The 27,245-nt window shown below is 44.9% G+C and overlaps 1 protein-coding gene across 1 annotated transcript in view; it reads right to left on the bottom strand.

The window, feature by feature from the left end:
- Nucleotides 1–685: 685 nt before the first annotated feature.
- Nucleotides 686–27,245, bottom strand: part of LOC147097829 (uncharacterized) — a gene marked incomplete at its 3' end in the record, with an annotated part of 72,131 nt that continues 45,571 nt past the window's right edge. Inside the window, exons 6-8 of the mRNA XM_085971436.1 lie at nt 4,699–4,723; nt 2,898–3,008; nt 686–2,683 (exon numbers count right to left, since the gene is read on the bottom strand). Coding sequence (XP_085827562.1) covers nt 686–2,683; nt 2,898–3,008; nt 4,699–4,723 — 2,134 coding nt within the window. The remainder of the gene's footprint in view (nt 2,684–2,897; nt 3,009–4,698; nt 4,724–27,245) is intronic.

Raw genomic sequence — 27,245 nt, 5'->3', positions numbered from 1 at the left:
ACAGCAAGTGACCTGGAGCTTGTGAGCACTGCAGTTGTACAATCTCAAAGAAGTTGTGAATGTGGAAATAAATCAGCAAATGAGTGGATAAGGTTGGATGATGAGTGAAGGAAGTCATTGATATGAGGAAGGAACATATGTTGAGAGAAAGCAAAGCCCTTGGAACTCCTGAGTAAGTGGGAAAGATTCAGAAGATGTACCATTAATTAAAGTACAGTTGGAGTAATCAGAGAGGAAGCTAAACAACTATGAACATAGCTTTGATCAGAGGTTGTCTGATGGTACACAGTGCTAGAACATTTCTATCCTTCTATGTTGTAGTCTGTCAACCAAAACCATGTGCCAAAGATGGAAGCACATCAGGAGTATTCTTTTCAGCTGTTTTGGTTTTATGACAGTGCCACATTTTACTGATGTTAAATTCCTTCAGCAGGACTTTGGTTTGAGTATCACATAACAACACAGCACTGGCATCTCTTCTCTTTGGATACAACTAGTTCCCGTGTACTATCTTCTGGTTTTCCTGCTAATTCTTTTGTCTGTCTTTGAGACTGATCTCTGTTAGCACCAGAGTGTGCTGCCCTGTCTTGTCTTGCAGCAGGAGCAGACATTTGAGAAATCAGGACTGTCTTAGGAAGCATTGTCTTTAGCTGTGTACCCCACGCTGCATTCTCTGCACTGCTACCTTCATGCAACAGTGGGTGCTGCTCCGTGCTGACCCCCTCCTTTAGTTCAGCGTTGACCCCCTCCTCTAGCTCCGTGCTGACCCCCTCCTTTAGTTCAGTGCTGACCCCCTCCTTTAACTCAGTGCTGACCCCCTCCTTTAGTTCAGTGCTGACCCCCTCCTCGAGCTCAGTGCTGACCCCCTCCTCGAGCTCCGTGCTGACCCCCTCCTTTAACTCAGTGCTGACCCCCTCCTCTAGCTCCGAGCTGACCCCCTCCTTTAGTTCAGTGCTGACCCCCTCCTCTAGCTCCGTGCTGACCACCTCCTTTAGCTCCGTGCTGACCCCCTCCTTTAGTTCAGTGCTGACCACCTCCTTTAGCTCCGTGCTGACCCCCTCCTTTAGCTCAGTGCTGACCCCCTCCTTTAGTTCAGTGCTGACCCCCTCCTTTAGCTCCGTGCTGACCCCCTCCTTTAGCTCCGTGCTGACCACCTCCTTTAGCTCCGTGCTGACCCCCTCCTTTAGCTCAGTGCTGACCCCCTCCTTTAGTTCAGTGCTGACCCCCTCCTCTAGCTCCGAGCTGACCCCCAGCTTTAACTCAGTGCCATCTGTACTGACCAAATTCCAACAGATTTCTTCAGAAAGTAAATGCTGCTGCTCTGTCTTTTCAATGATCGCGACCGTCTGTTTTTCTGCATCCCTTTGGTTGCTGGATCCTTTCAGAAGACTTTGCTGATCTTCATTAACATTCAATGATGCAGTGTCACCATTTTCCTTTGAAAGATCAAATTTACCACCTTCATTTGAAGGGAGTAAGGAAATCGTTTCTTGTACCAATTCTTCCTCTTCCTTGTTGTCATTTTCTTTTTCATCTTGATTTGTTCTCAAGTCTGTTTCTTCTCCCTTCTGCTCCATAACAGGTGCCACAGGAAATTCTTCACCATCATCAGTTATTACCACCAGCTCAGCTTTAATTATTCCATTTAAAACCTCTCTTGAATCATTTTCAGTTAGCACTGAATAACCCGTGACAATCGTGGTTACCGTGTCCTCTCTGTAAATGGAACTGACAGAGCCATGTTCAGCTTCATTAAGGGACTGTATCTTTGTGGCAGTTTCTTCGTCTGTGGGACATGATCCCAATTTATTGTTTCCTGTAGCACTGTCCTCATGAGTCTTTGTTTTTGTCACCAAATTAATCAAATGTTGACGCTTTTTATTCTTTTCAAAGGTAATAGCATATCCACTTTGTAAACTCTCCACAGTTTCACACAGAATGATGCTTGTTTCAATATCTTCTGTGTTTTGTTCTGAATGCGGAAGTTTAACTGCATCCTCTTGAGCAAGATTTAAACTATTAATGCCTCTCTCTCCTTCACCACATACTATAGCCTCCATGTTGAGTTGAACACTTTGTTCCTGTACCTCTTCCTCTGAACAAATATTAGACTTTTCAGTTGAAGTGATTCCAGCTTTTACTTGTGATTTACTGGACAGACTGCTGCTTTGAGGAAGATCCATTTTTTCCAGTTCACTATGATCTTGAGTAACAGTTTTTGGTTTACAGTCCAAGGGGCAATGAGCACCTGTGTAGCTGTTGTCAATGTCCAGAACATCACTTGTGATGATGTCTAGTGTCTTTCCAGTTTTGGAGTAAGGGTTAGAGTTATGTATCTTTGTATCTTTCTGTGAATCTCTGTCATAGTTCAGACTTTCATTATTACCTATGTCATTCACTATACTGACACACTTTTCATCCTCCAGTCCACTCCCTTCAGTAGTCTGATCCCTGTTTTGGTTGGCAGTACATTTCTGAGGTGAGTGATCGCTTGCCATTTTCGTTTGAATTAAAAGGACTTCAGTGTTCTCTTGAGTGAGCTTCTTTTGTGTCACATCATTTCCAGTGTCGAAAGCCAGCTCGGCATCACACACTTCCAAAGTATTGTCTTCTGTTTCAGGCACCACGGATACAATTCCAGTCTTTGTGTCTTTCCCAACATTGACATCAGTTGTAAATAATGCTAAAAAGGATAATCAATCAAAAGTAACTTAAAAAATTAAAAACAAATCAACCTATCAATTAGATGATTTTTCCTCACTTTTCACACAGGCTATTATGCAATTTTACTGGTGTGATCAGAACATTTAATTTGGTAGAAATAATCAACACATCAACAAATAACAACCATAGGAAGCTTCACACACATTACATGACTACGGCTCTGTTTCACTCACTAGCTCTGTGCTTCTCTTCATTCCCTGTCATCAATGTACAGTCTTTTTTTCTGGGCAGTAGTTTTGCTCTGAACACTTCCGGCTTCTTTGGGATTACTGGTTTCTTTTGCTCTGAATTAAAGGTAAACATTGTCAGTGAGTGGATTAGTGGCATTTTCAGTGAAACTAATCATCAGTGACCCAAAACAGACAATAGTCGAAGGAGCTGTGGCTTTGAGGTCAGTTTGTTAAAGCTTGGCTCAGTGGAAGAATAGGAGTAAATAAGGCACAGAAGTGACAAGTCACTGGGCATCTTATGTCTGATTCACTGTGAAGCTACACAGAAGTGACAAGTCACTGGGCATCTTATGTCTGATTCACTGTGAAGCTACACAGAAGTGACAAGTCACTGGGCATCTTATGTCTGATTCACTGTGAAGCTACACAGAAGTGACAAGTCACTGGGCATCTTATGTCTGATTCACTGTGAAGCTACACAGAAGTGACAAGTCACTGGGCATCTTATGTCTGATTCACTGTGAAGCTACACAGAAGTGACAAGTCACTGGGCATCTTATGTCTGATTCACTGTGAAGCTACACAGAAGCAGTTTTGAATTTGGTCAAATGATAAAACTGCATGCAAGCTGCCAACTGATGGACAAACCATGATAATCCTGGGAAACATTAATTCAAGCCAGGAAAACTAAATAGTCACAAGAAGCGTGAATCAAGAAAGTTCATCGGATAAGCCAATAGGTGCAGGGACAGGTACAGAACTAGATATGCACATTGTGTGTGGGGATGATACAGTATTGTATATACACAGGAACAGATATGGTATGGTATATACACAGGGACAGATACAGTACTGTGTATAAACACAGGGACAGGTACAGTACTGTGTACAAACACAGGTACAGTACTGTTTAGATACATAGAGACAGGTACAGTACTGTATAAACACGGACAGGTACAGACAGTACTGTGTATAAACTCAGGGACAGGTACAGTACTGTGTATAAACATGGACAGGTACAGTACTGTGTATAAACATGGACAGGTACAGTACTGTGTATAAACATGGACAGGTACAGTACTGTGTATAAACATGGACAGGTACAGTACTGTGTATAAACATGGACAGGTACAGTACTGTGTATAAACATGGACAGGTACAGTACTGTGTATAAACATGGACAGGTACAGACAGTACTGTGTATAAACTCAGGGACAGGTACAGTACTGTGTATAAACATGGACAGGTACAGTACTGTGTATAAACATGGACAGGTACAGTACTGTGTATAAACACGGACAGGTACAGTACTGTGTATAAACACTGACAGGTACAGTACTGTGTATAAACATGGACAGGTACAGTACTGTGTATAAACACAGACAGGTACAGTACTGTGTATAAACACTGACAGGTACAGTACTGTGTATAAACACGGACAGGTACAGTACTGTGTATAAACATGGACAGGTACAGTACTGTGTATAAACACAGGGACAGGTACAATACTGTGTACAAACACGGACAGGTACAGTACTGTGTAGATACACAGGGACAGGTACAGTACTGTGTAGATGCACAGGGACAGGTACAGTACTGTGTAGATGCACAGGGACAGGTACAGTACTGTGTAGATGCACAGGGACAGGGACAGTACTGTGTAGATACACAGGGACAGGTACAGTACTGTGTAGATACACAGAAAGTACGGGGGATTGATGCAGTACCATGCTTCCTACAGAAGGTGCAAGGTAAGAAATATGCACTGGGCAATGTTCCTCTATGAACCAGGCCCAATTCTTACCTTCTCTCATGGTGGTTTTAAGCACCTATAAAACAAGAACAATGGAAACAGATTATTTGATCTTCAGAGAATACAGAGAAAATGATCTTCAGTAATAATATATCGATCTGAACCTCAGTCTGAAGACAAGGAGTTATGCACTAGCTCAAATTGTGCTCAGCAGTCACCACAGTTATTAACATCCAGCGCTGTCAATCCAAAACTGGAGAATGCTCCTTCAATTTAATGGTGTAATGGTTGTGAACTCTCAAGTTTTGTTGAATTTTACAGCAGATAATGTACTCAAATTCAGCATACGTGTACCTCTGGTTCCCTATGATCTGGAGTGTGCCTTTCTTAGCCAAGTATCTAGATAAACAATAGCAAGACCCTGGGATCGATCAAGAACCCTTACTCCTGGAGTGGAATCTGCCACATTCCACAATTGATTCTCCTCATCAGGCTCAGACTATAAACTAACAGACCATGTAAAAAATAAAAGGAGACTTAAAGGAATGGTGGGGCCGATTAGGAACAATGAAGGAAATCTTCTTGTGGAGGCAGAGGGCACGACTGAGGTACTGAGTGAGTACTTTTCATCTGCCTTCACAAAAGAAGAGTCTGAGACCAGAAGGAGCGGACCTGGAGGGAGCGCAGCGAGAGCGGAACAGTCCCGAGCGGCAGCAACTCAACAGAGGCAGTTTTTGAAAAAGTGACGGCAGAGTAAAAAAAGTGACATCAGCACAAGGGAAGGGGCTGATTGGTGAGTAGCTGGTGAGTGTATTTTTTTTTAAGTTTACAAGTTTATTTCTGCTAAGTTAGTTAATAACCTATTAAATAGAGGGAAAGAGCTGATTGGTGAGTAGCTGGGGAGTGTTTTTTGTTCAGTTTTAAGTTTATTTCTGCTGGGTTAGTCCTCAGTCTATTAAATGGAGGCATGGCAGGGCAGCTCAGTCCCATGGAGTGCACATCCTGTGCCATGTGGGAAGTCCTGGATGACCACATGTGCGGGAAGTGTCGCCAGCTACAGCAACCTCGAGCTCCAGGTTTCGGAGCTTAAGCGGCAGCTGGAGTCACTGCGGTGCATCCGCGAGGCTGAGAATTACGTGGATAGCACGTTTCTAGAGGTGGTCACCCCGAAGCTTAAGAGTATGCAGACAGAGAGGGAATGGGTGACTGCCAGACAGAAGAGGAGGACCAGGCAGGTAGTGCAGGAGTCCCCAGAGTGCATCGTGCTCTCCAACCAGTATTCTGTTCTGAGTACTGGTGAGGGCGATGGTTCCTCTGGGGAGTGCAGCCAGAGTCAAGTCCACGGCACCACGGGTGGCTCAGCTGCACGGGGGGGGGGGGGGGAAAGAGTGGAAAAGCAATAGTGGTAGGGAAGTCAATAGTTAGGGGATTAGACCGGTGTTTCTGCGGCCGTAGACGTGACTCCAGGATGGTATGTTGCCTCCCTCGTGCCAGGGTCAAGGGTGTCACTGAGCGGCTGCAGGACACTCTGAGGGGGGAGGGTGAACAGCCAGAGGTCGTTGTCCGTATTGGTACAAACGATGTAGGCCGAAAGAGGGATGAGGTCCTGCAGGCAGAGTTTAGGGAGCTAGGAGAGAGATTAAAAAGCAGGACCTCAAAGGTAGCAATCTCCGGATTACTCCCAGTGCCACGTGCTAGTGAGTACAGGAATAGGAGGATAGAACAGATGAATGTGTGGCTGGAGAGATAGTGCAGAAGGGAGGGCTTTAGATTCCTGAGGCATTGGGACCATTTCTGGGGAAGGTGGGACCTCTACAAGCTGGACGGGTTACACCTCAGCAGAGCCAGGACCAATATTCTTGTGGGGAGGTTTGTTAGTGCTGTTGGGGAGGGGTTAAACTAGCTTGGCAGGGGGATGGGCACCAGCCTAGAGAGCAAATAATAAAAATGACAACAGAGAAGGTCATAGACTTAGGTAGCAGTGGGGAAATTAAAAACCAGAGTGTGTCAGGAAGGGGCAGAAGGTATGGAGTAAAAGGTAAAGTAATAAAAAGGGCAAAAGCAGGAACTAAGTGTCACAAAACATATTTGAAAGTTCTCTATCTGAATGCACGTAGCATTCGTAACAAAATAGACGAGTTAATGGCACAAATAACTACATATGGGTATGATCTTGTGGCCATTACAGAAACATGGCTGCAGGGTGACAATGCCTGGGAATTAAACATAACAGGTTATTTAACGATCAGGAAGGACAGGCAGGAAGGAAGGGGGGGTGGGGTGGCTATGTTAATAAAGGAAGGAATCACTGTAATACAGAGAAATGATATTGGGTCAAAAGATCAGGATAATGAAACAGTTTGGGTGGAGGTAAGGAATAATAAGGGGAAAAAAACACTAGTGGGCGTAGTCTATAGGCCTCCGAACAGTTGCAACTCTGTTGGACGGAGTATCAATCAGGAAATAGTTGAGGCTTGTAATAAGGGAACATCCATAATTATGGGGGATTTTAACTATCATATTAATTGGACAAATCAAATTGGGCAGTGCTGCCTTGAGGATGAGTTCATTGAGTGTATTAGGGATGGGTTTCTTGAGCAGTATGTAACTGAACCGACCAGGGGGCAAGCAACCTTAGATCTGGTCCTGTGTAACGAGACAGGATTAATTAAAAATGCCCTAGTAAAGGATCCCCTTGGAATGAGTGACCATAACATGGTTGAATTCCATATTCAATTAGAGGGTGAGAAGGTTGGATCTCAAACAAATGTGCTAAGCTTGAATAAAGGAGACTATGAAGGTATGAGAGCGGAATTGAGTAGAGTGGATTGGGAAAATAGATTAAAGGGTAAGATGATACATGATCAGTGGTGTACATTTAAGGAGTTATTTTACAACTTCCAAAAAAATTATATTCCACTGAGAAGAAAAGGGTGTAAAAGAAAAGACAGCCATCCGTGGCTAAGTAAAGAAATTAAGGATAGCATTTGACTAAAAACAAGGGCATATAAGGTAGCCAAATCTAGTGGGAGGACAGAGGATTGGGAAAACTTTAAAAGACAGCAAAAAGTAACAGAAAGATTGATTAAGAAAGGGAAGATAGATTATGAAAGTAAATTAGCAAAAAATATAAAAACAGATAGTAAGAGTTTTTATAGTTATATAAAAAGAAAAAGGGTGGCTAAAGTAAATGTTGGTCCCTTAGAGGATGAGACCGGGAAATTAATGGTGGGAAATATGGAGATGGCAAAAACACTGAATGAATATTTTGTATCAGTCTTTACAGTAGAAGACACTAAGAATATCCCAACACTGGACAAACAGGGGGCTATAGGGGGGGAGGAGCTAAACACGATCAAAATCACTAAGGAAGTGGTACTCGGTAAAATAATGGGACTCAAGGCGGATAAATCACCTGGACCTGATGGCTTACATCCTAGGGTCTTGAGGGAAGTGGCAGTAGGGATTGTGGATGCATTGGTAATAATTTTCCAAAACTCCCTGGAATCAGCAAAGGTCCCGGCAGACTGGAAAACTGCTAATGTAACGCCCTTATTTAAAAAGGGCAGTAGACAGAAGGCTGGAAACTATAGACCGGTTAGCCTAACATCTGTGGTAGATAAAATATTGGAGTCCATTGTTAAGGAGACAGTAACAGGACATTTGGATAATCATAATTTAATAGGACAAAGTCTGCATGGTTTTATGAAGGGGAAGTCATGTTTGACAAATTTGCTGGAGTTCTTTGAGGAAGTAACATATAGGGTGGATAAAGGGGAACCAGTGGACGTAGTGTATTTAGACTTCCAAAAGGCATTTGACAAGGTGCCACACAAAAGATTATTGCTTAAGATAAAAAATCACGGGATTGGGGGTAATATTCTGGCATGGATAGAGGATTGGCTATCGACCAGAAAGCAGAGAGTTAGGATAAATGGTTCATTCTCGGACTGGTAATCAGTAACTAGTGGTGTTCCACAGGGGTCAGTGCTGGGTCCCCAACTCTTTACAATTTATATTAACAATTTGGAGGAGGGGACCGAGTGTAACATATCAAAGTTTGCAGATGATACTAAGATGGGAGGGAAAGTAGTGAGTGAGGAGGACATAAAAAACCTGCAAGGGGACATAGACAGGCTAAGTAAGTGGGCAGAGATTTGGCAGATGGAATACAATACTGGAAAGTGTGAGGTTATGCACTTTGGCAGGAAAAATCGTAGAGCAAGTTATTATCTTAATGGCAAGAAACTGGAAAGTACTGAAGTACAAATGGATCTGGGGGTCCTGGTGCACGAAACTCAAAAGGTTAGTATGCAGGTGCAGCAAGTGATTAAGAAGGCCAATGGAATGTTGGCTTTCATTGCTAGGGGGATAGAATGTAAAAATAGGGAGGTATTGCTTCAGTTGTACAAGGTATTGGTGAGACCACACCTGGAATACTGCGTACAGTTTTGGTGTCCATACTTAAGAAAGGACATACTTGCTCTCGAGTCAGTACAAAGAAGGTTCACTCGGTTAATCCCGGGGATGAGGGGATGGACATATGAGGAGAGGTTGAGTAGATTGGGACTCTACTCACTGGAGTTCAGAAGAATGAGAGGCGATCTTATTGAAACGTATAAGATTGTGAAGGGGTTGGATCGGGTGGATGCGGGGAGGATGTTCCCAATGATGGGTGAAACTAGAACTAGGGGGCATAGTCTTAGAATAAGGGGCTGCTCTTTCAAAACTGAGATGAGGAGGAACTACTTCACTCAGAGGGTGGTAGGTCCATGGAATATGCTGCCCCAAAAAGCTGTAGAAGCTACATCATTACATAAATTTAAAACAGAAATAGACAGTTTCCTAGAAGTAAAGGGAATTAAGGGTTACGGGGAGCGGGCAGGAATTTGGACATGAGTCTAGGTTCAGATCGGTCATGGCCCTGTGGGTAGCGGAGCGGGCCCAGGGGCCATGTAGCCTGATCCTGCTCCTATTTCGTGTGTCTAATTCTGTTAGATTCAGGAGATGGTTCACTGATAGTAGATTGGCGGTTAGGATCAGATCAGCCATGATCTTGTTGAATGGCGGAGCAGGCTCGAGGGGCCAATTGGCCTACTCCTGCTCCTATTTCTTATGTTCGTATGTTCTTATATAGGAATAGAACAGAGGAATAAGGTGCATAAAAGAGTGAGTGTGTTGGATAGTACTAGAGAAGATAGTACTAGAGGAGTATACTATAAGCCCCCAAACAGTCCGGGGTAGATAAAGGAACAGATATGTAGGCAAAGCTCAGAGAAGTGTAGAAATAATAGGGTAATAATAGTAGGGGATTTCAACTTCCCCAATATTAACTGAGATAGTCAGAGTGTGAAAGGCTTAGAGGGTGCGGAATTCTTAAAATGCGTCCAGGAGAGCTTTTTGAGCCAGCATGTAGAAAGTCCTACAAGAGAGGGGGCAGTACTGGATCTAATTCTAGGAAATGTAGCGGGGCAAGTGGTAGAAGTGTCAGTAGGAGAGCATTTTGGTGACAGTGACCATAATTCGGTGAGATTTAAGGTAATCATGAAAAAGGACAAAGATGGACCGGAAATAAAGGTTCTAAATTGGGGGAAGGCCGATTTTAATATGATAAGGCAGGATCTGGCCAAAGTGGACTGGGGTCAGTTACTTGTAGGAAAATCCACATCAGAGCAGTGGGAGTCTTTCAGAAAGGAAATAGAGAGAGTACAACGCCAACATGTTCCCGTAAAGGTCAAGGGTGGGACCAACAAGTCCAGGGAACCCTGGATGTCAAGGGATATACAAGAATGGATTAGAAAAAAAAGGGAGGCTTTCGGCAGATAAAGGACTAAAAACAGTGGAAGCCCTAGAGGAGTATAGAAAGTGCAGGGGGGTACTTTAAAAAAAAATTAGGAGAGTGAAGAGGGGGCATGAAAAAACACTGGCGGGCAAAATAAAGGAAAATCCCAAGGTGTTTTATAAGTATATTAAGAGTGAGGATAACCAGGGAAAGAGTAGGGCCCATTAGGGACCAAAGTGGCAATCTGTGTGTAGAGCCGGAAGATGTCGGTGAGGTTTTAAATTAATATTTTGCATCTATGTTCACTGTGGAGAAGGACGATATAGGCATAGAAATCAGGCAGGGGGATTGTGATATACTTGAACAAATTAGTATTGAGAGGGAGGAGGTACTAGCGGTTTTAGCGGGCTTAAAAGTGGATAAATCCCCAGGCCCTGACGAGATGTATCCCAGGCTGCTGTGTGAGGCAAGTGAGGAGATTGCAGGGGCTCTGACACAAATTCTCAGGACCTCTCTGGCCACAAGGGAGGTAACAGAGGACTGGGGAACAGCTAACGTAGTACCATTATTCAAGAAGGGTAGTAGGGATAAACCAGGGAATTATAGACCAGTGAGCCTAACATCAGTGGTAGGGAACTTATTGGGAAAAATTCTGAGGGACAGAATTAGTATCTACTTGGAGAGGCATGGATTAATCAAGGATAATCAGCATGGCTTTGTCAGGGTGAGATCATGTCTAACCAATTTGATTGAATTTTTCGAGGGGGTGACTAGGTGTGTGGATGAGGGTAGTGCAGTTGATGTAGTCTACATGGACTTCAGTAAGGCTTTTGACAAAGTCTGGAAGACTGGTCAAGAAGGTAAGAGCCCATGGGATCCAGGGCAATTTGGCACATTGGATCCAAAATTGGCTTAGCAGCAGGAGGCAGAGGGTGATGGTCGAAGGTTGTTTTTGTGACTGGAAGCCTGTGTCCAGTGGTGTACCGCAGGGATTGGTGCTGGGTCCTTTGCTGTTTGTAGTGTACATTAATGATTTAGATATGAATGTAGGAGGTATGATCAGTAAGTTCGCAGATGACACGAAAATTGGTGGAGTGATAAATAGCGAGGAGGGAAGCCTCCAGCTACAGGATGATATGGACGGGTTGGTTACATGGGCAGAACAGTGGCAAATGGAATTTAACCCTGAAAAGTGTGAGGTGATGCATTTTGGGAGGACTAACAAGGCAAGGGAATACACAATGAATGGTAGGACCCTAGGAAGGACAGAGGATCAGAGGGACCTTGGTGTGCATGTACATAGATCCCTGAAGGCAGCAGGACAGGTAGATAAGGTGGTTAAAAAGGCATATGGGATACTTGCCTTCATTAGCCAAGGCATAGAATATAAGAGCAGGGAGGTTATGATGGAGCTGTACAAAACGCTAGTTAGGCCACAGCTGGAATACTGTGTGCAGTTCTGGTCGCCACACTATAGGAGGTTTGTGATTGCATTGGAGAGGGTGCAGAGGAGATTCACCAGGATGTTACCTGGGCTGCAGCGCTTCAGCTATGAAGAGAGACTGGATAGGCTGGGGTTGTTTTCCTTAGAGCAGAGAAGGCTGAGGGGGGACCTGATTGAGGTGTACAAAATTATGAGGGGCATAGATAGGGTAGATAGAAAGGAACTTTTCCCCTTAGTAGAGGGGTCAATAACCAGGGGGCATAGTTTTAAAGTAAGGGGCAGGAGGTTTAGAGGGGATTTGAGGAAAAACTTTTTCACCCAGAGGGTGTTTGGAATCTGGAACTCACTGTCTGAAAGGGTGGTAGAGGCAGGAAGCCTCACAACATTCAAGAAGCATTTAGATGAGCATTTGAAACGCCATAGCATACAAGGCTACGGAACAAGTGCTGGAAACTGGGATTAGAATAGATAGGGCTTGATGGCCGGCGTGGACACGATGGGCCGAAGGGCCTCTTTCTGTGCTGTATAACTCTAGTACCATATTAGATAGGAGCAAACTAAGAAAGACTCCGAAAAATTCAAAAATGGGTTTAGAATGCATGTACGTAAACGCACAAAGTGTGGTGAATAAGGTTGGTGAGCTACAAGCACGATTAGCTGTTGGGCAATATGATGTGGCAATAACGGAAACGTGGCTTAAAAATGGTGAGGACCGGGCACTTAATATTCAAAGGGTACAAGGTGTTCAGAAAAGATAGGGAAAGTAAAAAGGAAGGTGGAGTGGCAGTGCTGATTAAGGAAGACATTGTAGTGTTGGAAAGGGAGGATGTTGTTGAGGGGACAAGGACAGAACACATTTGGTTAGAGTTGAGGAGCAAAAAGGGTATGATGACGCTATTGGGGATATTCTGTAGGCCTCCAAATAGTGAGAGGGAGGTAGAGGAGCAAATCTGCAGGGAAATCGCAGAGATATGCAAGAGCTATAGAGTGGTGATATTGGGGGGACTTTAATTACCCAAATATCGATTGGGATAATGCTGGGGTAAAAGGAAAGAAGGGGGAGGAATTTCTGAAATGTGTTCAGGAGAATTTCTTTGACCAGTATGTTCTTGGCTTAACTAGGAAGGAGGCATTGCTGGACCTGGTGCTGAGGAATGAGGTGGGCCAGGTCCACCAAGTGTCTGTGGGAGAACACTTGGGTATGAGTGATCATCGTATCGTAAGATTTAGATTAGCAACGGAGAGGAGCAAGGAACAATCTAGAGTGGAACTTCTAAAGTGGAATAGGGCTAACTTCAATGGGATGCGAAAGGATCTAGCCAGGGTAAAATGGAACCAAAGACTGACAGGAAAAACTGTAACGGAACAATGGATGATCGTTAATGAGGAGATGTAACTGGTAGAATAGATAAGGGAAAACCAGTGGATGTGATGTATTTGGACTTTCAGAAGGCTTTCGATAAGGTCCCCCATAAGAGATTAGCGTGTAAAGTTAAGGCACATGGAATTGGGGGCAAGGTACTGACTTGGATAGAGAACTGGTTGGCAAACAGGAAGCAAAGAGTTGGAATAAATGGCTCTTTTTCCGAGTGGCAGGCAGTGACTAGTAGGGTACCGCAGGGATCGGTCCTAGGACCCCAGCTATTCACAATATATATAAATGATCTAGACGAGGGAACTAGATGTAATATCTCCAAGTTTGCAGACGACACAAAGCTGGGTGGGCGTGTGTGCTGTGAGGAGGATGCCGAGAAACTCCAGTATGATTTGGACAGGTTGGGTGATTGGGCATAAGCATGGCAGATGCAGGATAAATGCGAGGTTATCCACTTTGATGGCAAAAACAGGAAGGCAGATTATTATCTGAACGGCAATAGATTGGGAGAAGGGGAAGTGCAACGAGACCTGGGTGTCCTTGTGCACCAGTCGCTGAAGATAAACATGCAGGTGCAGCAGGCGGTTAAGAAGGCAAATGGTATGTTGGCCTTCGTAGCGAGAGGGTTCGAGTACAGGAACAAGGATGTCTTGCTGCAGTTGTACAGGGCCTTGGTGAGACCACACCTTGAGTATTGTGTGCAGTTTTGGTCGCCTTATCTGAGGAAGGATGTTCTTGTCATGGAGGGAGTGCAGCGAAGATTCACCAGACTGATACCTGGGATGGCAGGAATGACGTATGAGGAGAGATTGGGTCGATTGGGCTTATACTCGCTGGAGTTTAGAAGAATGAGAGGGGATCTCATTGAAACTTATAAAATTCTAACAGGACTAGACAGACTAGATGCAGGAAGGATGTTCCCAATGGCCGGGGAGTCCAGAACCAGGGGCCACAGTCTAAGGATAAGGGGTAAGCCATTTAGGACAGAGATGAGGAGGAATTTCTTCACCCAGAGAGTGGTGAACCTGTGGAATTCTCTACCACAGAAGGCAGTGGAGGCCAATTCATTAAATATATTCAAGAAGGAGTTGGATATATTTCTTAAGGCTAAAGGGATCAAGGGATATGGGGAGAAGGCAGGGACAGGGTACTGAATTTGGATGATCAGCCATGATCTCATTGAATGGCGGAGCAGGCTCGAGGGGCCGAATGGCCTATTCCTGCTCCTATCTTCTATGTTTCTATGTTCCAAGTACAGGCTAGGTACATTCCAACAAGAGGGAAGGGTAAGGGAACCAAAGCAAGGGCTCCTTGGATGACGGGAGAGATAGAGAAGATGAAACAAAAAAAGAGGGTGTATGATGCATGTCAGGTGAATTCTTCAAGAGAGAACCAGACCAAATACAATAAGTTGAGAGGGGAAGTGAAGATGAAAATAAGATTGGCAAAGAGAGAATATGAGTGTAGAATGGCGGTTAACATAAAAGGGAACCCAAAAATCTTCTACCGGCATATAAACAGTAACTGGCTAGTAAGAGGCGGGGTGGGGCCTATTATAGACAAAGAAGGTTATATATGCTTAGAGGTGCTGGGCAAGGCTAGAATACTCAATGAGTACTTGGTATCAAAAATAAAAACACAAAATGCTGGAAATACTCAGCAGGTCAGGCTGCATCTGTGGAGAGAGGAACAAAGTTAACGTTTCAGGTCGATGACCCTTCGTCAGAACTGGGAAAAACTGGCGATGTAACAGATTTTAAGCAAGTGTTGGGGCAGGGAAAGGGAGGAGGGGAGGAAAGAACAAAAGGGAAGGTCTGTGATAGGATGGAAGGCAGGAGAGATTAAGAGATGGTGCAAGGCAAAAGGAGATGGTAATGGGACAAGTTAACAAACAAAGGATGGCTCTAGATGAGGTGTAAATGGCACTGGCAGAATGAAAGACAGCTGCCATGTGGGAGAGAGTACTTTGTATCTGTGTTTACTAAGGAGGTGGATGCTGACAAAATATCGGTAGAAGTGGAAAAGGTAGAAGCAATGGATGGGGTGAAAATTGATAGACAGGATGTGCTAGAAAGGCTGGGTATGCTTAGAGTGGACAAGTCACCTGGTCCAGATGGCTTGCATACCAGGTTGCTAAGGTAATTGGGGGAGGAGATAGCGGAAGGGCTTGCCATAAATTTCCAATCTTTCCTAGATGCGGGGGAGGTGCCTGAGGATTGGAAAGTGGCAAATGTGACATCATTGTTCAAGAAAGGGTGTAAGGACATTCCTAGTAACTACAGGCCGGACAGTTTAACATCAGTGGTGGATAAAGTTTTAGAAACAATAATCAAGGAAAAAATTAACGGGCACTTGGAGAGGTTTAAGCTAATTAAGGAGAGCCAACACAAATTTTTAAAAGGCAGATTGTGTTTGACTAATCTAATTGAATATTTTGATGAAGTAACAGAGAGGATTGATGAAGGGAATGCAATGGATGTTGTCTACATGGATTTTCGGAAGGCGTTTGACAAAGTACCACATAGAAGGCTGGTTAACAAAATTGAGGCTCACGGAATAGGTGGGTCAGTGGCAACTTGGATAAGGAATTGGCTTAAGGACAGAAAACAGTGAGTTGTGGTAAATGGCTATTTTTCAGACTGGAGGATGGTAGACAGTGGTGTTTCCCAAGGGTCAGTGATGGGGCCACTGCTTTTTTTGATATATATATAAATGACCTGGATATTGGAATACAGAGTAGAATTTCTAAATTTGCTGATGGCACCAAACTTGGGGGTGTGGCAAACAGTGATGATGATACCAATCGACTGCAACAGGACATAGAAAAGCTAGCAGAATGGGCAGACAAGTGGCAGATGGAATTTAATGTAGAGAAGTGTGAGGTGATGCATTTTGTCAGAAGGAACAGGGAGAGGCAATAGATACTTAATGGCACAGTTTTCAAGAGTGTGCAGTGACAGAGGGTCCTGGGAGTTGATGTGCATAGATCCCTGAAGGTGGCAGGACATATTGAGAGAGTGGTTAGCAAAGCATATGGGATCTTGGGTTTAATAAATAGAGGTATTGAGTACAAAAGTAGGGATGGTACAAGGACTAGGGGACACCGATTTAAGGTTTTGGGCAAGAGATACAGGGGGGATGTGAGGAAAAACTTTTTTACGCAGCGAGTGGTGAGGACCTGGAACTCGCTGCCGACAGAAGTGGTGGAAGCGAAGACACTCAATGTTTTCAAGGGGAGACTGGATAGGCACTTGACGGAAATAGACTTGCAGGGCTATGGGGATAGAGAAACAGCCTGACATAGTCATACTCACAGAATCACACCTTTCAGCCAATGTCCCAAACTCTTCCCTCACCATCCCTCGGTATGTCCTGTCCCAATGGCAGGACAGACCCACCAGGGGTGGCGGAACAGTGGTATACAGTTGGGAAGGAGTGGCCCGGGAGTCCTCAACATTGAATCCGACCTCATGAAGTCTCATGGCTTCAGGTCAAGCATGGGCAAGGAAACCTCCTGCTGATTACCACCTACCGCCCTCCCTCAGCTGATGAATCAGTACTCCTCCATGTTGAACACCACTTGGAAGAAGCACTGAGAGTAGCGAGGGCACAGAATGTACTCTGGGTGGGGGACTTCAATGTCCATCACCAAGATGGCTTGGTAGCACCACTACTGGCCGAGTCCTAAAGGACATAGCTGCCAGTCTGGGCCTGCGACAGGTGGTGAGAGAACCAACACGAGGGAAAAACCTACTTGACCTCGTCCTCACCAATCTACCTGTCGCAGATGCATCTGACCATGACAGTATTGGTAGCAGTGACCACCACACAGTCATTGTGGAGACGAAGTCCTGTCTTTACACTGAGGACACCCTCCATTGTGTTGTGTAGCACTACCAACGTGCTAAATGGGATAGATTCAGAACAGATCTAGCAGCTCAAAACTGGGCATCCATGAGGCACTGTGGGCCATCAGCAGCAGCAGAATTGTATTCCACCACAATCTGTAACCTCATGGCCTGGCATATCCCTCACTCTACCATTACCATCAAGCCAGGGGATCAACCCTGGTTCAATAAGGAGTGTAGATGAGCATGCCAGGAGCAGCACCAGGCGTACCTAAAAATGAGGTGCCAATCTGGGAAAGCTGCAACACACGACTACATGCATGCTAAAAAGCGGAAGCTGCATGCTATAGACAGGGCTAAGTGATCCCACAATCAACAGATCAGATCAAAGCTCCGCAGTCCTGCCACATCCCGTCGAGAATAGTGGTGGACCATTAAACAACTAACAGGAGGAGGTGGCTCCATGAATATCCCCATCCCCATGAGTGCAAAAGACAAGGCTGAAGCGTTTGCAACCATCTTCAGCCAGAAGTGCCGAGTGGATGATCCCTATCGGCTTACTCCTGAGGTCCCCGCCATCACAGAAGCCAGTCTTCAGCCAATTCGATTCACTCCACGTGATATCAAGAAACAGCTAAGCGCACTTGATACAGCAAAGGCTATGGGCCCCGACAGCATCCTGGCTATAGTGCTGAATGCTCCAGAACTAGCCGCGCCGCTAGCCAAGCTGTTCCAGTACAGCTACAACACTGGCATCTATCCGACAATGTGGAAAACTGCCCAGGTATGCCCTGTCCACAAAAAGCAGGACAAATGCAACCCGGCCAATTACCGCCCCATCAGTCTATTCTCAATCATCAGCAAAGTGATGGAAGGTGTCATCGACAGTGCTATCAAGTGGCAGTTACTCACCAATAACCTGCTCATTGATGCCCAGTTTGGGTTCTGCCAAGACCACTCGACTCCCGACCTCATTACTGCCTTGGTCCAAACATGGACAAAGGAGCTGAATTCCGGAGGTGAGGTGAGAGTGACTGCCCTTGACATCAAGGCGACATTTGACCGAGTGTGGCATCAAGGAGCCCGAGTAAAACTGAAGTCAATGGGAATCGGGGGGGGGGGGGGCGGAAACATACCACTGGCTGGAGTCATACCTAGCACAAAGGAAGATGGTTGTGGTGGTTGAAGTCAATCATCACAGCCCCAGGACGTCGCTGCAGGAGTTCCTCAGGGCAGTGTCATAGGCCCAACCATCTTCAGCTGCTTCATCAATAACCTTCCCTCCAACATAAGGTCAGAAATGGGGATGTTCGCTGATGACTGCACAGTGTTCAGCGCCATTCACAACTCCTGAGATAATGAAGCAGTCCATGCCCGCATGCAACAAGACCTGGACGACGTTCAGGCTTGAGCTGATAAGTGGCAGGTAACATTCGCGCCACAGAAGTGCCAGGCAATGACAATCTCCAACAAGCGAGAGTCTAACCACCTCCTCTTGATATTCAAATGCATTAGCATCGTCACATCCCCCACCATCAACATCCTGGGGGTCACCATTGACCAGAAACTTAAATGGACCAGTCACATAATTACTGTGGCAACAAGAGCAGGTCAGGGGCTAGGTATTCTGCGGTGAGTGTCTCACCTCCTGACTCCCCAAAGCCTTTCCACCATCTACAAGGCACAAGTAAGGAGTGTGATGAAATACTGTCCACTTGCCTGGATGAGTGCAGCTCCAACAACACTCAAGAAGCTCAACACCATCCAGGACAAAGCAGCCCACTTGATTGGCACCTCATCCACCACCTTAAACATTCACTCCCTCCACCACCGGCGTACCGTGGCTGCAATGTGTACCATCTACAAGATGCACTGCAGCAACTCGCCAAGGCTTCTTCGGCAGCACCTCCCAAACCCACGACCTCTTCCACCTAGAAGGACAAGGGCAGCAGGCGCATGGGAACACCACCACCTCCAATTTCCCCTCCAAGTCACACACCATCCTGACTTAGAAGTATATCACCGATCCTTCATTGTCGCTGGGTCAAAATCCTGGAACTCCCTCCCGAACAGCACTGTGGGATTACCTTCATCACACGGTTCCAGAAGGCTGCTCACCACCACCTTCTCAAGGACAATTAGGGATGGGCAATAAATGTTGGCCTTGCCAGCGACACCCACATCCCATAAACAATTTTTTTTTAAATGGGACTGACTGGATTGCTCTGCAGAGAACTGGCTCGGACTCGATGGGCCGAATGGCCTCCTTCTGTGCCGTTATGACTCTATGAATTTAATGTTGCAGTCGAGGAGGACGGAGTAGAGATATTGTAGGGAATAAAAATAGATAGAAAGGAGGTACTAAATAGGTTGGCATCACTCAAAGTTGACAAGTCACCCGGTCCGGATGGGATGCAGTCTAGGTTGCTGAGGGGAGCTAAGGCGGAGATAGCGGATGTTCTGATCACAATCTTTCAATCCTCCTTGGATATGGGAGTGGTGCCAGAGAACTGGAGGATTGCGAATGCTAACCCCTGTTTAAAAATTGGGAGAGATATAAACCTGGTAACTACAGGTCAATCAGTCTAACATCAGTGGTGGGAAAACTACTAGAGACTAGTGTCAAGGACAAAATTAATTCACACTTGGAGAAGCTTGGATTAATAAGGGACAGCCAGCACAGATTTGTTCAAGGCAATTCGTGTCTGACTAACTTGATTGAGTTCTTCGTTGAAGTAACAGAGAGAGTTGAAGGTCGTGTAGTAGATGTTGTATAAATGGACTTTCAAAAGGCATTTGATAAAGTACCACACAGCAGACTTATTCGGAGAATAGAAGCACATGGTATTAAAGGGGTGGTGGTAACCTGGGTACAAAATTGGCTAAGGGATAGGGTACAAACTTGGCTAAGAGATAGGAGACAAAGGGTAGTGGTTAACGGATGTTTTTCTGACTGGGGAGAAGTATGCAGTTGGGTCCCCCAGGAATCGGTAGTAGGACCATTGCTTTTCTTGTTATATATAAATGACTCGGACTTGGGTATAGGGAGTACAATTCAAAGTTTGCAGATGATACAAAACTTGGCAACGTAGTAAATAGTGAGGAGGATAGTAGCAGACTTCAGGAAGACACAGACAGAGTGGTGAAATGGGCAGAGACATGGCAGATGCAATTTAATGCAGATAAGTATGAAGTGATGCACTTTGGAGGAACAACATGGAGAGGTAGTATAATCTAAATGGTACTATTTTGAGGGGGGTGCAAGAGCAGAGGGACCTGGGAGTGCAGATTCACAAATATTTGAAGTTGGCAGGGCAGATTGATAAGGTGGTTAAGAAAGCGTATGGGATACTTGGCTTTGTAAATAGGGACACTGAATACAAAAAAGGAAGTCATGCTAAACCTTTACAAACCACTGGTTAGGCCTCAGCTGGAGTATTGTGGCCAATTCTGGGTGCCACACTTTAGGAAGGATGTCAAGACCTTGGAAAAGGTACAGAGGAGAATTACTAGGATGATACCAGGGATGAGGGACTTCATTTATGTGGAGAGATTAGAGAAGCTGGGATTGTTCCCCTTAGAGCAGAGAAGGTTAAAGGGAAATCTAATAGATGTATTCCAAATAATGAGTGGTTTTGATAGAGAAAATAGGGAGAAACTGTTTCTACTGGTAAGTGGGTCAGCAACCAGAGGTCATAGATTTAAAATAATTGGCAAAAGAACTAGAGGGGAAATTAGATTTTTTTCACACAGAGGGTTGTTAAGATCTGGAACGCACAACCTGAAAGGGTGGTGGAAGCAGATTCCATATGAAATTTCAAAAGGCAACTGGACATGTACTTGAAGAGGACTGATGTTATAGAGTCATAATGGCAGAGAAGGGGGCCATGCGGCCCATCGAGTTCGTGCCGACTCTCTGTAGAGCAATCCAGTCAGTCCCATTCCCCTGCTCTATCCCCGTAGCCCTGCAAGTTTATTTCCCTCAACTGCCTATCCAGTCTCCCCTTGAAAACATTGAGTGTGTCCGCTTCCATCACTTCCGTTAGCAGCGAGTTCCAGGTCCTCACCACCCGCTGTGTAAAAATGTTTTTCCTCATATCCCCCCGTATCTCTTGCCCAAAACCTTAAATCTGTGTCCCCTAGTCCTTGTACCATCAACTAGTGGGAACAGCCTTTCCCCGTCTAGCCTACCCAAACCCGTCATAATCTTGTACACCTCTATCAAATCACCCCTCAACCTCCTTTGCTCTAATGAAAACAAATCCAGCTTCTCCAACCTGTCCTTGTAGCTAAGATCCTCCATCCCCGGAACCATTCTGGTAAATTTCCTCTACACCCTCTAAAGGGCCTTCACATCCTTCCTAAAGTGTGGTGACCAGAACTGGATGCAATACTCCAGTTGTGGCCTAACCAGCGCTTTATAAAGGTTCAGCATAACTTCCCTACTTTTGTACTCAATACCTCTATTTATGAAGCCCAAGATCCCATATGCTTTGCTAACCACTCTCTCAATATGCCCTGCCACCTTCAGGGACCTATGCACGTTAACTCCCAGGTCCCTCTGTCCCTGCACACTCTTTAAAACTGTGCCATTAAGTGTATATTACCACTCCCTGTTCCTTCTGCCAAAATGCATCACCTCACACTTCTCTGTATTAAATTCCATTTGCCACTTGTCTGCCCATTCTGTTAGCCTTTCTATGTCCTGTTGTAGTCGATTGGTATCCTCCTCACTGTTTGCTACACCCCCAAGTCTGGTGTCATCGGCAAATTTAGAAATTCTACTTTGTATCCAGTATCCAGGTCATTTATATATATCAAAAAAAGCAGTGGCCCCAGTGACAGTGGGTGTGAGACTAAATTTTATAGCTCCTTCAAAGAGCTGACATAGGGCTGAATGGCCTCCTTCTGTGCTGTATGATTCCATGATTTAGAACAGCTAAATTAACATAATTTTTATAAAACTGCAAGTTACATCAATTATAAATGTTATATTGTGTACCAGGATAAGAGGCATTCTCCCAAGCTATCATTCAACATAACTGGATCCCTGAAAATGGTTGATCGAGTGATGAAATATCAGTCTTAGCACAGACTTTCTAGCCAAATACTGTCACTGAGGAGCCAAGTGCAAATCACCCAATAACCCAGTAATTGGAAACACCCGGTGGAAAGGGATTCACCACAGATACAGTGAGTCACCACAGTCAGTCGAGAGTTATTACCCAAGGATGTCAATCAATGAGGTGATTTTGGAATTGAATGAGATGGTCAGTTTCATTGATCTCTGCCAAATACTTCGTATGGCCTCAGATTGCCCCCCATTCTATTATAATGTCATGAACTGCTGCCTAGGCTGAAGTATAAATATTAGCCGATCTGTAACATAAATTCCCTACACCCTTCAGAAACAGCTAGTAGTAACTGACTTTTGTGTTTTACTAGACATTCTCTTGGGTTCAGCATTGCCATAAAGAGACGACATGTCTCCGTAATGAGACCGCAGGTTTTAATCCCTAGAGCATAACCAAGCAATCGGAAAAGTAAACTTTTATCTGTATAATATCATATGAATTCTCTCTTTATGGAAAGCAGTCTGAATAAGCACTTTACAAAGATAAGCCACAGCTTCAAATTAATATTTACATGAATGAATAGTACAGTTTTCACAGTGAGAATTACATTTCCTTACTCTCTATTTATGAAAAATAATAAAGATGGAGCATATATCTTTTTAAAAGTGGGCTGTAGTATATTCTCTAGATTAGCATTTCAAAATTAAGCTGTTTCAGACTTACAAATACAGCACTCTGATATACTCCACACCCCTCACTGTAACTCTGATATACTCCACACCCCTCACTGTAACTCTGATATATCCACACTCCTCACTGTAACTCTGATATACTCCACACCCCTCAATGTAGCACTCTGATATACTCCACACCCCTCACTGTAGCACTCTGATATACCTCACAACCCTCACTATAACACTCTGATATATCCACACCCCTCACTGTAACTCTGATATACTCCACACCCCTCAATGTAGCACTCTGATATACCTCACAACCCTCACTGTAACTCTGATATATCCACACCCCTCACTGTAACTCTGATATACTCCACACCCCTCAATGTAGCACTCTGATATACCTCACAACCCTCACTGTAACTCTGATATATCCACACCCCTCACTATAACACTCTGAGAAATCCACACTCCTCACTGTAACTCTGATATATCCACACCCCTCACTGTAACTCTGAGAAATCCACACTCCTCACTGTAACTCTGATATACCTCACACCCCTCACTGTAACTCTGATATATCCACACCCCTCACTGTAACTCTGATATACCTCACAACCCTCACTGTAACTCTGATATACTCCACACCCCTCACTATAACACTCTGAGAAATCCACACTCCTCACTGTAACTCTGATATATCCACACCCCTCACTGTAACTCTGAGAAATCCACACTCCTCACTGTAACTCTGATATACCTCACACCCCTCACTGTAACTCTGATATATCCACACCCCTCACTGTAACTCTGAGAAATCCACACTCCTCACTGTAACTCTGATATATCCACACTCCTCACTGTAACTCTGATATATCCACACTCCTCACTGTAACTCTGATATACTCCACACCCCTCACTGTAACTCTGAGAAATCCACACTCCTCACTGTAACTCTGATATATCCACACCCCTCACTGTAACTCTGATATATCCACACTCCTCACTGTAACTCTGATATACTCCACACCCCTCACTGTAACTCTGATATATCCACACTCCTCACTGTAACTCTGATATACTCCACACCCCTCACTGTAACTCTGATATACCTCACAACCCTCACTGTAACTCTGATATATCCACACTCCTCACTGTAACTCTGATATATCCACACTCCTCACTGTAACTCTGATATACTCCACACCCCTCACTGTAACTCTGATATATCCACACTCCTCACTGTAACTCTGATATACTCCACACCCCTCACTGTAGCACTCTGATATACTCCACACCCCTCACTGTAGCACTCTGATATATCCACACCCCTCACTGTAACTCTGATATACCTCACAACCCTCACTATAACACTCTGAGAAATCCACACTCCTCACTGTAACTCTGATATATCCACACTCCTCACTGTAACTCTGATATACTCCACACCCCTCACTGTAACTCTGATATATCCACACTCCTCACTGTAACTCTGATATATCCACACTCCTCACTGTAACTCTGATATACTCCACACCCCTCACTGTAACTCTGATATACCTCACACCCCTCACTGTAACTCTGATATACTCCACACCCCTCACTGTAACTCTGAGAAATCCACACCCCTCACTGTAACTCTGATATACCTCACACCCCTCACAATAACACTCTGATGTACCCCACACCCCTCACTGTAACACTCTGATATACCCCTCACTATAATTCTGATATACCCCACACCCCTCACTATAACACTCTGATATACCCCTCACTATAATTCTGATATACCCCACACCCCTCACTGTAACACTCTGATATACCCCTCACTACAATACTGATATACCCCACACCCCTCACTGTAGCACTCTGATATACCCACACCCCTCATTGTAACACTCTGATATACCCCTCACTATAATACTGATATACTCCACATCCCTCACTGTAGCACTCTGATATACCCCACACCCCTCATTGTAACACTCTGATATACCCCTCACTATAATACTGATATACACCACACCCCTCATTGTAACACTCTGATATACCCCTCACTATAATACTGATATACCCCACACCCCTCACTGTAGCACTCTGATATACCCAAACCCCTCATTGCAACACTCTGATATACCCTTCACTATAATACTGAAATACTCCACACCCCTTACTGTAGCACTCTGATATACTCCACACTCCTCACTGTAATATTCTGATATACCCCACACCCCTCACTATAACACTCTGATATACCCCTCACTGTAACTCTGATATACCCCACACCCCTCACTGTAACATTCTGATATACCCCACACCCCTCATTGTAACACTCTGATATATCCCACACTCCTCACTGTAACACTCTGATATACCCCACACCCCTCATTGTAACACTCTGACATACCCCTCACTATAATACTGATATACCCCACACACTTCACTGTAATATTCTGATATACCTCACACCCCTCATTGTGTCACACTGATATACACCTCACCCCTCACTATAACACTCTGATATACCCCACACCCCTCATTGTAACACTCTGATGTACCCCACACCCCTCACTATAACACTCTGATATACCCCTCACTGTAACACTGATATACCCCACACCCCTCATTGTAACACTCTGATATACCCCACACCCCTCACTGTAGCACTCTGATATACACCACACTCCTCACTGTAATATTCTGATATACCCCACACCCCTCATTGTAACACTCTGATATACCCCTCACTATAATACTGATATACCCCACACCCCTCATTGTAACACTCTGATGTACCCCACACCCCTCACTATAACACTCTGATATACCCCTCACTGTAACTCTGATATACCCCACACCCCTCACTGTAACTCTGATATACCCCACACCCCTCACTGTAACACTGATATAACCCACACCCCTCACTGTAACTCTGATATACCTCACACCCCTCACTGTAACTCTGATATACCCCACACCCCTCACTGTAACACTCTGATATACCCCACACCCATCACTGTAACACTGATAGACCCCACACCCCTCACTGTAACACTCTGAAAAACCCCACACCCCTCACTGTAACTTTGATATACCCCACACCCCTCACTGTAACTCTGATATACCCCACACCCATCACTGTAACACTGATAGACCCCACACCCCTCACTGTAACACTCTGAAAAACCCCACACCCCTCACTGTAACTCTGATATACCTCACACCCCTCACTGTAACTCTGATATACCCCACACCCATCACTGTAACACTGATAGACCCCACACCCCTCACTGTAACACTCTGAAAAACCCCACACCCCTCACTGTAACTTTGATATACCCCACACCCCTCACTGTAACTCTGATATACCTCACACCCCTCAATGTAACTCTGATATACCCCACACCCCTCACTATAACACTCTGATATACCCCACACCCCTCACTGTAACTCTGATATACCCCACACCCCTCACTGTAACACTGATATACCTCACACCCCTCACTGTAACTCTGATATACCCCACACCCCTCACTGTAACTCTGATATGCCTCACACCCCTCACTGTAACTCTGATATACCTCACACCCCTCACTGTAACTCTGATATACCCCACACCCCTCACTGTAACTCTGATATACCTCACACCCCTCACTGTAACTCTGATATACCTCACACCCCTCACTGTAACTCTGATATACCCCACACCCCTCACTGTAACTCTGATATACCTCACACCCCTCACTATAACTCTGATATACCCCACACCCCTCACTGTAACACTGATATACCCCACACCCCTCACTGTAACTCTGATATACACCACACCCCTCACTGTAACTCTGATATACCTCACACCCCTCACTGTAACTCTGATATATCCCACACCCCTCACTGTAACTCTGATATACACCACACCCCCCACTGTAACTTTGATATACCCCACACCCCTCACTGTAACACACTGATATACCTCACACCCCTCACTGTAGCTCTGATATACCTCACACACCTCACTGTAACTCTGATATACCCCACACCCCTCACTATAACTCTGATATACACCACACCCCTCACTGTAACACTGATATACGCCACACCCCTCACTGTAACACTCTGATATATCCCACACCCCTCACTGTAACTTTGATATACCCCACACCCCTCACTGTAACTCTGATATACCTCACACCCCTCACTGTAACTCTGATATACCCCACACCCCTCACTGTAACTCTGATATACCCCACACCCCTCACTGTAACACTGATATACCCCACACCCCTCACTGTAACTCTGATATACCCCACACCCCTCACTGTAACACTGATATACCTCACACCCCTCACTGTAACTCTGATATACCTCACACCCCTCACTGTAACTCTGATATACCA

Source organism: Somniosus microcephalus, chromosome 31 (assembly GCF_052327205.1).
Source record: "Somniosus microcephalus isolate GS21.2 chromosome 31, FLI_Smic_1.0, whole genome shotgun sequence".
In the NCBI taxonomy this organism is placed as follows: domain Eukaryota; kingdom Metazoa; phylum Chordata; class Chondrichthyes; order Squaliformes; family Somniosidae; genus Somniosus; species Somniosus microcephalus.
Note: the sequence above shows the minus strand (reverse complement) of the source record. Positions and strands in the feature narration are given on the sequence as shown.